This window comes from Calcarisporiella thermophila, assembly GCF_041956535.1.
Source record: "Calcarisporiella thermophila strain CBS 279.70 unplaced genomic scaffold VTP21scaffold_26, whole genome shotgun sequence".
NCBI classification, from domain to species: domain Eukaryota; kingdom Fungi; phylum Calcarisporiellomycota; class Calcarisporiellomycetes; order Calcarisporiellales; family Calcarisporiellaceae; genus Calcarisporiella; species Calcarisporiella thermophila.
The window spans coordinates 90,887-104,415 of record NW_027192216.1 but is presented as its reverse complement, the minus strand read 5'-3'; the positions used below and the strand labels follow the sequence as shown (position 1 = coordinate 104,415).

General features: G+C 51.7%; 6 protein-coding genes across 6 annotated transcripts; 2 read left to right on the top strand and 4 right to left on the bottom strand.

Annotated features, from left to right (window-relative positions):
• Nucleotides 1-22: 22 nt before the first annotated feature.
• Nucleotides 23-449, bottom strand: VTP21DRAFT_6222 (uncharacterized protein; the record flags this gene model as incomplete). The annotated part of the gene is made up of 2 exons (XM_069396829.1): nt 23-328; nt 420-449. 2 exons carry the CDS (start codon nt 447-449, stop codon nt 23-25), a joined length of 336 nt encoding a protein of 111 aa, XP_069247107.1.
• Nucleotides 450-488: 39 nt separating this feature from the next.
• Nucleotides 489-2,585, top strand: VTP21DRAFT_6221 (uncharacterized protein; the record flags this gene model as incomplete). The annotated part of the gene is made up of 9 exons (XM_069396828.1): nt 489-820; nt 910-974; nt 1,046-1,095; nt 1,163-1,202; nt 1,260-1,399; nt 1,472-1,605; nt 1,672-1,691; nt 1,767-1,982; nt 2,128-2,585. The coding sequence occupies 9 exons, from the start codon at nt 489-491 to the stop codon at nt 2,583-2,585; spliced, it is 1,455 nt and encodes a 484-aa protein (XP_069247106.1).
• A 204-nt stretch (nt 2,586-2,789) lies between these two features.
• On the bottom strand, nt 2,790-3,382 carry VTP21DRAFT_6220 (uncharacterized protein; the record flags this gene model as incomplete). Its single annotated transcript, XM_069396827.1, has 3 exons — nt 2,790-3,011; nt 3,089-3,264; nt 3,340-3,382. The coding sequence occupies 3 exons, from the start codon at nt 3,380-3,382 to the stop codon at nt 2,790-2,792; spliced, it is 441 nt and encodes a 146-aa protein (XP_069247105.1).
• Nucleotides 3,383-4,071: 689 nt separating this feature from the next.
• VTP21DRAFT_6219 (uncharacterized protein) lies at nt 4,072-5,701 on the bottom strand (the record flags this gene model as incomplete). The annotated part of the gene is made up of 5 exons (XM_069396825.1): nt 4,072-4,580; nt 4,654-4,824; nt 4,914-5,297; nt 5,379-5,489; nt 5,578-5,701. 5 exons carry the CDS (start codon nt 5,699-5,701, stop codon nt 4,072-4,074), a joined length of 1,299 nt encoding a protein of 432 aa, XP_069247104.1.
• A 1,074-nt stretch (nt 5,702-6,775) lies between these two features.
• Nucleotides 6,776-8,348, top strand: VTP21DRAFT_6218 (uncharacterized protein; the record flags this gene model as incomplete). The annotated part of the gene is made up of 4 exons (XM_069396824.1): nt 6,776-7,328; nt 7,403-7,586; nt 7,673-8,009; nt 8,094-8,348. 4 exons carry the CDS (start codon nt 6,776-6,778, stop codon nt 8,346-8,348), a joined length of 1,329 nt encoding a protein of 442 aa, XP_069247103.1.
• Nucleotides 8,349-8,724: 376 nt separating this feature from the next.
• On the bottom strand, nt 8,725-12,675 carry VTP21DRAFT_6217 (uncharacterized protein; the record flags this gene model as incomplete). Its single annotated transcript, XM_069396823.1, has 8 exons — nt 8,725-8,951; nt 9,033-9,421; nt 9,495-9,630; nt 9,696-10,095; nt 10,155-10,687; nt 10,777-11,464; nt 11,558-11,694; nt 11,754-12,675. 8 exons carry the CDS (start codon nt 12,673-12,675, stop codon nt 8,725-8,727), a joined length of 3,432 nt encoding a protein of 1,143 aa, XP_069247102.1.
• Between the last annotated feature and the right edge of the window lie 854 nt (nt 12,676-13,529).

The following is a 13,529-nucleotide window of genomic DNA, read 5'->3' as shown; positions in this document are numbered from 1 at the left end:
CTATGCGACTCCACGAGCTGCTCTAATTATTCGCAAAGCCTGCTAGGCGGACGCCCTCGGCTGTGAGTCGAAATCCTAACTGCGCTGGGAAAGAGGAAGCAGGCGGCCGATGAAGTGCATTGCGGCTTGCTACTCGCGGACGTGCCCTGCGAGCCAGCAGCTTGCTTCCAAACAAGGCAACCAAGGGACGCGCGCACCGCCGGGTGGCAAGACAAAACAAAGGAGCCCCGCCAAGCAATCTGGCGCCTTTGAGGACGGCGGCTGCGCATAGGGCAAGCGCGGCGTAGCGGGGGAGGCGAGGAAGCCGGCAGGGGGCAAGGGCCAAGCCCTATGCCTGGCATTAATTAATTAATGGAGGGCGGGATCGTGGTAACACAGCGCAACTAACCTAATTCCAATATTGATCCCCTTATCCTCACCTTAATAGATGCATAAATTAATATGCTCATTAACTTTTGGCAACTCTCAATGCCTTTTCTCTGTTTGTCATGGTCGCCTCCGATACCGGGCGTCTCGCTCCCGAGTTGTCCCGAGACACACGGTTCCGGCGCTCTAGCTGGAGGGCCGTTGAGGCTTCAGGAGCGAGGGCAAGCTCGTGGAGCATAAGCCTCCCTCCCCCCCCCTTTCCCGGAATAGGTTCCCGAGCTTTGACAGCTCGCGTTTCAAAGTCCGACGATCAAGGCATCGCTGATCGATCGGGTCGAACTCGGTGGCATATAAAAGGGCGTCTCGGCCCTCTCGCTCAGCCGAGGCCGCTACCGTTTTCACACAATGAGCATGCCAGACACGATGCAGCACCAACCGTTTGCAGGCAGGCTCGGTTATGCGTAAGCCAGCTTTTCCGATTTTCTCTCTCACTTCCCTCTCTCCTCCCCATCCTGCTAATGAATGGGCGTCATTCTCCACTAGATGTCTTAACACCCTTCTGCGGAATGCCAAGCCGCCAGTGTTCTGTTCACGGACCTGTCGCATCGGTACGTGTGGCACATTACGTGATCATGACTTGATGATGGGCTGATTCTTTTAACCATTGCTCTTGGACTAGACACCATCAAGGAGAAGGGCCTGGACTATGTCAAAGGTCTGGGGCTTCAAGTAACATCACTTGTCATCCGCATCCCCTGGGGCTCTCTAATCATTGGCTCTCTCTCTCTTTTTGTAGAATGTGAAGGACATGCTCACCATCATTCGGTGGAATGAAGGTTCGCTAATCGCTACTTTGCTCTCAAGCCGGTCTCTAATGGGCTAACTGTTTACAGAGAACAACATTCGCTTCATGCGCATGTCCAGCGAGATGTTCCCCTTCGCAAGTCATGACATCTATGGCTATTCGCTCGAATATGCGAGCGGCGAACTGGCCGAGGTCGGCGCATTGGCAAAACAACTTGGGCACCGCCTTGTAAGCTCTCTTTGCATCCCCATTGAATCCCATTTCTGATGGTTTATTCCCGGATGCTTTGGGTCATCGTAGACGATGCACCCTGGCCAGTTTAACCAGCTCGGATCGCCCAAGGAGGACGTGGTGCGTCGGACGATCAAAGACCTTGAATACCACGCAGAGGTGATGGACCGTATGGGACTCCCCCCGGACTCCATCATGATCATGTAAGATTGCTCAGACGCTCGGTTCCGCAAGGACCTATTCCCTCTAACCGCGTCCCTTCCCTGTAGTCATATGGGAGGCGTCTATGGTAAACAGGGCCGCATTCAATTCCCCTAATGGCCACTCTGCCTCATCTTGGCTGCTTCCCCCCTCCCCCTCTTAGGAGACAAGGCCGCCACCATTCGGCGCTTCGAGCAAAACTATTCGCGCCTTCCCCCCCATATCAAGGCACGCCTCGTCATCGAGAATGACGAGATTTGTTATTCCGTTGCGGACCTCCTGCCCGTGTGCCAGCGACTCTCAATCCCGCTAGTGCTGGACTGGCATCACCATGCCCTGAACACGGGAGGGATCGAGGATATACTACCGCTCATTCCAGGTATCCAGAATGGGTCGCTCTGTTTATTTTTCTCACTCTCTCCCCCCTTTTCCTTCCCTCGCTATTTTTTTTTCACCCACTTTCTTTCACAAGCCGGAGGATCCTTTCCCGCGAACTCATCGCCCCCTATGCTTTCCCTCACTAGACATCAACGAGACCTGGAGTCGAAAAAAGCTGAAACCCAAGCAACACTACTCTGAATCCCGCCCTAACGCCCAAACCGTCATGGAGCGACGGGCCCATTCGGACCGGGTGGAAGGGCTCCCCCCCTGTCAGCCAGACATGGACCTGATGATCGAGGCCAAGGACAAGGAGCAGGCCGTCCTCCAACTCTACCAGAAGTTCGGGCTGTTTGAGGTGGCAGAGGAGAATCGGATTGTCAAGCCAAGAGACAAACAACTCCACTCCGACGATAACCAGAAGAGAAAGTCGATGGATTCGGAGAACCGGGGCCGAAGGCAACGGGCAGAGACAAAGAAGCGGAAGGTGACGATGTTGAGCGAGGAAGGCCCTGGAGGGAAAAGGGTCCAGAAGGTGGCTGTGGTTGCGGAGAGAGAGCAGCGGACCGTGAGGAGCTCGCGTAGAATCGCGGCAAAACAATAGCGGGTTCCCCTCTCACGCAGGAGTGGAAGGAGCCGGGGCTATCACGGCATGGATTGTTTCATTATTTATTGCATCAAACGCAGTTTATTTGTAATAGAACAAAGAATTGTCAACAGCTATCCAATATAATGTGTATTTAATATAACCAAAATAAAAATGCAGGCAGCTCCAATCGCTCCTCTCCCTCTGCCTCTCCACCTCGACTCAGTGCACTCCGAGCGCATAAAGGATCACCGTCGAGCCGAGGCAGCATGCCGCCCCATTCAAGCCACGCACTCCCAGGACGGACAAGGGCCGTGACTCCCACAGCAACTCGCCCACCAGCTTAGGAAAAAGCACCCCCATCACCACCAGTGCTGCCAGCAGAGAAGCCTGCTGCAGCGATTGCACATGAGCCAGTTTCAGCAACACGCCCAGGAAGTAATTCTAGCCAGTTCATTCTTGTTAGCTTGGATAGAGAGAAGAGGCGCGGGCCTTCGGGACACCTATCCAGCACACTCTACCTGGGTCAGGAACGACAGAAAGCTATATGCACACGCCGTCTGGAAGCTGAAGCGAGCGTTGGACGGGTACTTGTCGTCCCGCTTGTCCGCGCGCATTCCAAGCATCCAAATGCGCCCGAGGGGAGAGGCCCCGTAGATGACATAGCCTACCAAATGCTCGAAGAGGGAGCCGACCACTACGAATGGAGAGGCGGGGGGGGGGTTAGTGAAATTAGGCCAAGCCCGAGGGAAAGAAATGTATCAAGGGCTACAGAGAGCAATGGGATTCACGTAGAAGATATCAAGCTGCACCATGTTGAAACGCGTACTATTTTCTCGTTGATTTGGACGCGAAGTCGCGAAAAAAGAAAACTTGTAGGAGCTAATGGAGAGGATGGAGAATCGATTTCATTTATAGGCGTCAGGGTCAATTTCGTCCCCCTCCCGTCCAATCAGGTCGGGAGGATGACGAAATTGGTGAGTCAACTTCACACATTCCTCTTTTTCTCATGGGAAAACGGGTCCAATTGAATCGTAATAGACAGTAGAGGAGAAGCCGCCAAATAGGGTTGCATAAAGAACAAGCACTGATGAGGGAAAAAAGGCGCGGGGACCAACAGAAAGAGAATATAGGAATAAATAACATAAGGGGTGGGACTAAAAGAAAAATCAAATACACAACAAAAAGGAAACCGCAACAGAGAATAACGTTATAGAAAGGGTATGAGGATGGGGGTGGTGGTAGGGTGGGGGGGGGGGCGGGGGCGGGGAAGGTGAGCGCCGCAAGAGGGATAAAGATATGGAGGAAAAAAAATAGGCAAATATATAAACATAGTTACTTGGATATAGGGAGGTAGGGAGAGAAAGGGGGAGGGGGGAGGGGGGTGGGGAGGGATGAAATAGCCCTTGACTCTCGGCTGCAATGCAAAGAGCATCCCGCCGCCTCGGGTGTCACGGAGAATACATTAAATAAGCCCCTCTCCCAAACACGCCGGGGAGAGCAGTCAGTCATCTACGCTCGACTGACAACCACAGCAGCAACAATATCCCATAGGGCGCTCGCAGCACGAAGAGCCTTTGCACGTCAGACAGTTCCACAGCCCTCTCCAGAACCCAACCTTGCGCGAACGACAAGCCTCCGCAGTCGGGGTGTCTGTGAAGCGGTGCGGATTCAAGTTTTGCGACGAGAGGGGAGGGGCAAGCGGCGAGGCGCCCCCGCCTCCACCCGTAGGAGTCGCTTTCAGTCGTGGCTTATTGCGCGGATCGGGGGTCGGGTTGACGGCCGCGTGGGCGGCTTGTAAAGCCCCGTGCCGGCCGGTGCCCCCCCGCGGCGGGGGTCGCTGCTCCGCATTCCATCCCTTGCCATTGTTCAACAGCATCCAGTCGAACATCCCATCATCCTTTTCGCCCACTCGCACGAGTGCCTTGTCGAAGAGATCGTGCAAGAACTGGTAGTCCGGGCTCTCCTCGAAGCCGAGTTTGCGGACATAGGTCAGGTAGATTGCGAATTCCTCTGTAGGGGCGAGAGTGTGTCCATTAGCTGCTCCAGCCTCCTCTCGACCCCGAGAAAGTCTTCGATACTTTACCTGGAAAACCAGCACACAGCTCTTTGGTCCCCGTATGCTGCTTTTTCTCGCCAATCTTCTCGTACTTTTGTTTGTTGGTTGCCGCCTTCAAGCCCTGCCAGGGCAGCGATCCTCTAAGGAAATACATGAACACGTGTCCGAGCGCCTCAAGGTCGTCACGCCTCGATTGCTCTATTCAAAGAGGAGGAGAAGGGGGAAGGGGAAGGGGAGGTTAAATGCCCTGGTTGGAGATTCCATGTGAACCAATGGCGGCCACTCACCCCTCCCTAGATGGGTGTTGATGCTCATGTATCTTGCCGTGCCGCTTAGGCTCTTCCGCTCTCTATATGGGATGTGCTGTTTGGTCTTGGGGTCGCGATACAACTTGGCCATGCCAAAATCCACCATAAAAACGGTGCCATCATGCTTGGTCCCGGGCCTGCCCATCAAGAAATTATCCGGCTTGATGTCGCGATAGATGAGGAATTTTTCATGAATCGTTTGGACCCGCGAGATCATCTGTTTGGCGAGCATGCACGTGGTCTTGACAGAAAACTTGCGCCCGCACAGATCAAAAAGATCCTCCAAGCTCGGCCCAAGCAGGTCGAGGATCAGCACATTGTATATGCCTTCTTGGCCAAAATAATACACATTGGGGATGCCGACTAGGGGTGGATGCAGAAGAGCCATCAGGGAATGTTCACACACACAATCACAGCGAAGCAGATGAATGAAAAACCACTTACTGCATCCGGCGAGGATCTTGTATGCACGGTACTCATCCCTCAGTTGGGGCGCTTCCGCCTTTCGTGGCTCAAACTTCATCGCCACAGGTTGCGAGTTTAGCAGATTAATTCCTAGTAAAATGGAATGAATCCATCCGTTCATCAACCAACCGACCAACAAATGCAGAGGCTCGTGTTCGCAATCTCGGATGCTACTCACCTTCATATATGATTCCGAAGGATCCCTCTCCTATCTTTTTGGAGACACGGTAATGGACCCCGATAACACTGTTCAGGGTAGGGAGGGCGGATCCTAATGTAGTCGACAGATTATGACTCGTCATTCAGCTCTACTCTGGATAAAAGGCGGGGAGCTTTTGGAGGAAAATGAAGCAGAGAGGGGGGGAGGGACGTGAGAGGCGGAGAGGATAACCAGCAATCACGAAGATAGATAAACACCTGAAACCATCCAAAGGAAAAGAGAGAATGAGTGAGAGAGAAGGCAGAGAGAGAAAGAGAAAAAATAAGAAATCCAAAAATTAAGATTAGAACATGGAAAGGTTTAGGTTCACAAACTAATCCTAAATATTTTGGAAAAGAGCAGAAAAACAGAGACTCACTCTAAGATGATGGAATGAGACGGTGGGCAAAGATGTCGATGAATTTTCGCACCCTTAAAACGGAATTGGAGATGACAGAGTTCCTTCTCTCCTCCTCTATGAACGCCGCTTGAACCTCCACGCAAAGGAGGAGAATAAAAATTAGGTCGGAGATTGCATACATTCTTAAGCCATAACGCAGTCACATCAGGGAGGGTTTCCAAGTATCTAGAAGCTACTCCTGCGGTCATCCTCTTTCACAGGGCCACCATCCTCTTCAGGCACTTGGGGAAGGGGCGAGAAAGGGGGCCGCCCGTATTGGCGCCCAAGGAGCGGGTTGAAGAGGGGGCACCTCAACCCTGTCGATATTTTCAGCCATGGCAAAAACAGGCTCTCAGGAGAAACCTTCTCATTCGGATACTGCTTGGAGTGTTCCTTAACACAATTGTCCGGTAAAAAGAAGAACACTTGGGCCGATGAGAATGCATGCATCTCCTCCTTGCAAGAGTGTCTATGGGACACCACCGTCTAAGGATGCACTCCCCAGCATGGAAGGAGGGAATTTGCAGCGGGCAGTCCTGCAACCTAAGCTGTTCGTGGCTCATTTTCCCCGTGATTTCGGTTATTGAGGAAGCTGCTGGCTTTGATTTTCCTCCTGTCACGCTATCTTGATCTATTGCGGTGGATATCTTTGTTGGAATAGAGATTGTAGAACCAATTTATATTCACTCCATTCGACTCTTCCGCACATAACTCCTACAAAAGAACCGGCAAGCTGGGAAGACTGGAGATAGAACACTAAGCTGTATTGAGGGCATAATGGCAACTCAACCCCCGCCAAGAGACAAACCCAAGCCCCGCTCGTCGCCGCCACCCTTCCTCCCGCCATCTCAGCACATACCCCCCACCTCCCTCTCCTTTATGCCGAGCATCAGCGACCTCAAAGCCCGTCTCCGCATTGCTGATGCCCAACACGGCGTAACACGCGAGGCTAGTGAACTTCCTACTAGGATTGGCCGATGGATCAATTCGTGGTGGGAACCACCAGCAGACTCCACATCGCTGCCAGCAAATAGTGGAGGCAGACCTCCCAATAGCAATTCTTCATCCATGACCATCGGCAGCGCTCAGTCACGGAATCATTTCAAGATAGAAAAAGAAGAGGAGGTCTGGTTAATGGGCCAGCGATACTTGGAGGGAGAGGAGGAGGCATTCAAGGCGGATTTTGAGTCACGAATATGGATGACCTACAGATACAACTTCCCCCCAATACGGCCTGCCAATTTCACCAGCGATGTAGGATGGGGATGCATGCTGCGATCGGGGCAGTCTCTGCTGGCTAATGCCCTTCAATTTCATCTTCTCGGAAGAGGTAAATGTGATTTGCTCGTCTGTCGGTCCATTCCTCCACGTCTCCTCCTTACTTCTATTCCATATCCGGCCCAGATTGGAAAAGATGCGACCGATCCCATGAGACCTGGTTGGAGTACGCGAAGATCATCACCTGGTTCCTGGATGTATTTGGGCCGCAGAGCCCATTTGCCATCCACCGTGTAGCCTTGCTTGGCAAGCAACTTGGAAAAAATATTGGAGAGTGGTTTGGACCCTCGACAGCATCGAGTGCCATCAAGTAATCAAAATCTGTTCCCCTCTCCCTCCCCCATTTTTGCGCTACAATGGAATGGCACTCTAATGATAATACCCCCTTCGTTATAGAGCGCTGGTGACCAGCTACGAAACATCACAGCTAACAGTCTATTCTGCGAACGACGGGGTTATATATCGCGACCAGATCGCCAAACTCTCCCCCGGTGGTTTCCGCCCGCTACTCATCCTAATTCCTATACGATTGGGAACCGATCGGCTAAACCCTATCTATCACCACGCCCTCAAAGCTTATTTGAGGCTTCCGCAGAGCGTTGGAATCGCAGGGGGGAAGCCGTGCTCGTCGTTGTATTTCGTGGGTTACCGTGGTGACGAGATGATGTATCTGGATCCCCACGTGGCTCGGCCAGCCATCGAGCCAAAAGCTCTAGAAGATTTTACTGAGGAGGTGAGCAGAACGAGATTTTTCGTTCGATTATTGCAAGGCATCTGCCGGAGACCTTTTAACCCCATTTTTGCTTTATTGTGGCAGGAGCTGGCCACTTTCCACTGCGAAGCCCCTCTCCATATCCCTATCTCCCAACTGGATCCATCCATGCTCTTTGGCTTCTACGTCCGCGACGAGCGCGAGTTCGAGGAATGGTGTGCGCAAATTTCCGCCGTCGCCCACCACGGAACACCCATCCTAAGCGTAGCCGAGAGTGCACCCGTGTATGATGACGAGCTCGTGGAGGATATCGTGGAGTGCTTCGACGAGGAGGAGGAGATGGAAAGCCGGGATAGCTAAACACAAGATAAATCCATTTTTGTAAACATTTTTGATATACTATTGTATATTTTTGTTGATATGGCTCTTTTTCTTTTCGCTCTCACCTTTTTTTTTTTACCTTCATAAACATTTTTTGTATTCTATAATTTCCTTCTAATATACAATGGAATTTATTGGAGGTTTCTCATAGCAGTCCAGAGGATCGTTAGGGCAAAATAGAAAAGCAACCGGAGGAAAAGCAAAATAATGAATACATATTAAAAATAAAGTCATGTATGCAGGCGGAAGCCAGAATAAATAGAGGAGGAGGGGGAGGGGAGGGGGGAGTGGTGAGGTGAGATGGAGTCTGGGGGGAAAGGAGAAATAAAAAGGGGAATTATGTCTAGGGTATTCTTCACGATTTGCCTCCCTGAAATAGATACAAGATCTCTTGAAGCGAGAGCTTGTTGAACTTCAGTGCAGCAGAGCCATCGCCCAGCGCTCCCTTTGCAAGGACACGCTTCTTCTCCTGCAACTGCTTGATGCGTGCCTCCACGGTATCTTCGATGCTCAGCTTCGTTACAAATACGGGATGGCGCTGCCCGATACGGTGCACGCGGTCGATCGCCTGGTCCTCGATGGCTAAGATAAAGAAGAAAATAGCAACGGCGATGAGTTCCCTGCCATATCCGAGCTCGGTCGGTCCAACGAGAACCAACTTACCTGGATTCCACCACACATCCAAGAGAATCACGTGATTTGCAGCGCTCAGGTTCAACCCCAAGCTCCCGCTCTTCAGTGACACCAGCATGACCGTCACCTCGGCCCGTGTCTGAAGCATCTCAATGCTACGTTCCCGCGCCTGCGCGGACATGCTGCCATCGTACCTGCTATAGATGAAGCCCTCCTTCTTCAATGACTCCTCCACGAGATCGAGCATGCAGGTAAATTGAGAAAAAACGATCACTTTAGCTCCAGGATACTTGGTGTGGGTCTCGTGAAGGACCTGGAGGAGGCGAAGTATTTTCGTCGAGGTGGTGGGGGGAGACTTAATCCAGGGGGCAAATTGGGACTGACAGGTGGAGCAGTAGCTCATCGCCGGGTTTGAGATCCTGGTGCAGCAGAAAAGCAACGCCTTTTAGCTGTGTGTGAAAGGGATGCGTATGGGAACCTAAGAGGGCTTACCGCTCCAGACAGATGATACACGTTCTCCCGCTTCCCTTTTTGGTAAGCGCGGCCTCGGCTTCCATCCCGGCTTCGGCTTCAACGCTCTCTTCCGCCTCTGCAGCGTGCTTTAGAATGAGGAGAGGATGGTTGCAAGCTAAAAAGAAAAACGGACACGTTAACGGATCCATTCCAATGTATATGCAAGGTGATTCCACGGACCTTGCCGCAAACGAAGCAATAGGCATAGCATATTAATATATTGCCCCGCTCTGCCATTACCGCTCCCACCCCCTCCCTCATTCGACTCTTCCCCACCAGCTGCTGTCAACACGCCCCGAAGCGAGTTTTGTGTTCTGCTCTCTAATTGACGGTAAAAGGCCAATTCGTCTTCGGAAAATTTCGCCGTGTACTCGCGGACGTTGCGAGCGGGAAGCGCAAGCGAGAGAGCACGGGAGGGACTGGGTTTTGCCGGAAGCTCCTCGGGGGGTTTCTCTAGGGGTGCGACTGCGGAATCGTCCAGAGGGGCAGAAGCCCCATGGGTGGAATGGGTGGAAGACGGTTGTTGTTTGCGACCCAAGACCGCCTTGGTCCGTCGCATCATAATCGACTTGAGAAGCAGCTAGATAATAAATGAGGTCAAGCATTGGCCCGGCTCACTCAAGTCCCGGCGAAAATTACCTGCAGTTTCGCCATGGCCTGCTTTTCTCCCCCAGACTGCATCGGCTTCGCAATATCCTCCCTGAATCTCCCGTAGTCCGAGTAGGGCTTGGCTCTCAAGAACTTGAACAGGCTGTACAACTCTTCTACATTGTTTTGCACCGGTGTCCCCGTCAGTATCCAACGCTTCTCAGCGTCCAGTTCACAGCAGGCAAGCGCGCTTCTAGTATTCTTATTTTTGATCGCATGTCCTTCGTCGAGCACGACCCGCCACCACTTGGCGTTAAAGAGCGGCCCTCGCTCGCCATTGCCCAGCGCAACCTCGCCATTATCCTCCTCATTTCCATCAGGGAATGCAGCAGTGCTATCCGTGTCGTCCGCCTCGTAGTCCACCGAGCTTAGATCCGATGACAGTGGCGGCTGATTCTCAAGGAGATGTGCTTGCGTACGTCTTTTCTTTGCACGTTTGTTTCGTGAGGGAAGGTCGGGGCATTCCTGAGTCACCATCTGGTAGGTGGTGATCACCACGTCGTAGCTTTTGAACTTCTCTGAATCTACAGCAGAAAAAAAAAGAAATAGAAGTAGAGTCAAGATTTAGCCCCTTGCCCCCACAAACCATGGCCCTACAACCAAAAACACGTGCCTTTAATTCTTCCACTTCCATGATGCACCCATACTTGGACCTCGCCCTCCCTTGACTTTGCCAAAATCTCTCCCTGCCATTGCCTCAGCAATGCCAACGGCACCACAATAAGCGTGGCCCGTCTACCTTGCTCCTCGACCACCTCCTTTGGCGGCCGTTGTCCCAGTATCAAAGCAATGGTCTGCACTGTTTTGCCCAATCCCATATCATCCGCGAGGATCCCCCCGCCGGATTTCTCGCGCTCCATCATCCACCCCACGCCTCGCTTTTGGTGCGGCATCAACTCGATGCTCAGGCCCTCCACCCCCTCCACCCGAGGCCTTCGCTTCCTCTCTTTCGTGTCCTCCGGCTCGCCCTCCTTCTCCTCCTCCTCATCCTCCTCATCGTCGTCAGCAGAGCTCAGATTTTTGAGCAAGTCTTGTATGTCCTGCTGAATCTGCTGTGTCGTCCTTACATAACTCGGCTGTGTCGGTGGCAGGGGAGAGGGCACTAAATTCGGGGTGGAGGAGGGTCGGAAAGGAAGTATTCTCTGGGACTCGGCCAACTTAATGTGAGGATTCTGATAGCGTGCACGGAACTCTCTAGGAGGATCTCGTAGGAAGATGTAATTCTTGGCAAGAAGGGCCCCAGCCCTCTCGATATTCATGGGGAGAGTATGCAGGATAAGCATAAGAGGTGGCTCGATCACCTAAGTGAATAGCAGAATAGGAGAAAAGAAGTAACCAAAAGTGAGCATTCCAATTGCAAAAAAGCAAAATTGAAGTTTATGAAAACGCTTTACATTCGAGCGATGCCGTGGGGTGAACGCATCAATGCGACATACGATCCCCGCATCGCACAATGGGCCAATGGTATTTGCGATTGGGTTCCATGGCACGAACCCGAAATGCTCACCGTGGCGATTGTACACCTTGATGGCTAAAATGACAAATTCAGTCTTGCGAACTGCTTGCTCTCCACCATAGTGAAATACTCACTGTAATTTCCGGTCAGTCTCCCGGAACCCTCAAACCGAAGTAGGAGCCGCTCTATTCCCTCCTCGAACGCAAATATGCGCTTCTGCGTAACTATCACATTGGTCATGATGGATCCGATACAGACAGGCGTTTGGGCGCTTCGATTAGTGGATTCCTCATCGATGATCAAATCGTCCTCAGAGGAGTCGCGATCATCCAGGGTGAGATCGACGATTTCAGGCTGAGTGTTCAACGGTTTCAAGCCAGGCGAAGCCTGCGAAATTATCTGCGACATTGTCTGCGACGTGGGTTTTTCCCGTGAGAGAGATGCTTGGTGCAAGGCGGTTAGCGAGGGAACCGAGGAGTAAGAGGGTCCTAATCGCGGTGAAACATGTCTTGGTGGTGTATGACTGGGTGTGCACAAAGGTGTTTGAAGGGGGGTGTTTACAGGAGTGAAGTTACGAGGAAGCCATAGATATGCATTATTTTGTACTGCTCCTCCTTGCAATGCTGGAGACGAGGCCGATTCCGCCTGGGGTGGCATGTTTACCAGTGGACCTGGAGAGAATGGCTCAGCTCTGAGTGTTCTCGATGTACCCTCAAATCCCGAAAGGGTATCATTCTTAAGCCTCCACAGTTTTGAATTCAAATTCTCAGCATCTTCCCTCTGCCGTTTCTCTCCAACTGCCGTAACATCGTTCATTCCACCTTGCAAATACATCCCCTCAGATCTGCATGGAAGCTGATCAGAGTGGATAGGCGCGCGAATATCCGAGGTATCATTATGGAGAATCTCCATCCACTTCTGTTCATACTCGTTTTTAGTGCTCTCTAATTCTAGGTAGGGGTGAAAACTGAGGTTGGAAGGATTAGAGGCAGAATTGGGATCGATGTGGGGAGTTGTAGATGGTATGGTTGGATGAGAGGGATCATCCATGCTCATCGGAGAACGCGCAAACTATGCAAAGGTACGATCTCTAAGTGTTTTGAGTTGTAGGGAGAGTGGCAATATGCTTCTAAATACTTTTATGTCATAGGCTTAATGTGATATCAGTGGAAATTTAGTCTTCTTAGCCCCCCAATGGTGCGGGGGCGCAGCCATTCAAGTGACACTTGAGTTTCCTCTTAAGTAGATCAGAGGAGGATGGATTGAATGCAAGATACGCTGGTTACATAATGAATCTTCTAGAGACCCCTTGGATGATCCTCCTCCTCTTTCTCCTCCTCCTCCTCCTCCTCCTCCTCCTCAACACAGAAAGAGAAGCCTGAGCGCTTCTAGCCACTAGGCTAAGTCGGTGCCGCAATGGAAAAAGGAAATAGCTACGGGATCAATGGCATGGAATGATACGCAGAGCCGTTATTAGGATCAAATCCAAATCGGTGGGAGCCGCGGAGCAGGAGAGCAGCGTCTAGAGCCTGTGCGCGTTACCACGATAAGCTATCTTCAATACATCGGCTGCTACGATGCCTCTCCTGCTGCATTGTTTTATATCAATCTCAACCCTCAATTAATATTGCTGCGGGATCGGGCTCCAGAGCGGTCTCAAGTGAGACATTCAGTATTTGAGAAAATGAATGGCATAAACACCTCGCAATTTTCTCGAAGATTTAAGAGTCAGAAAAAGCCGGCCTGGGTCACCCTGCGCATCCCATTTACGGAGGGGGTATAAAAGCGGCACGACTGCTCCTCTTTTTTCTCACAATCCACCGCCTTGGCTCCTGCCATCCTGTCATTTAATGTACACTTACTTATAATACTTGCCTCTTCTCCCATCTCTCTACTGCAAGCTACCTCCG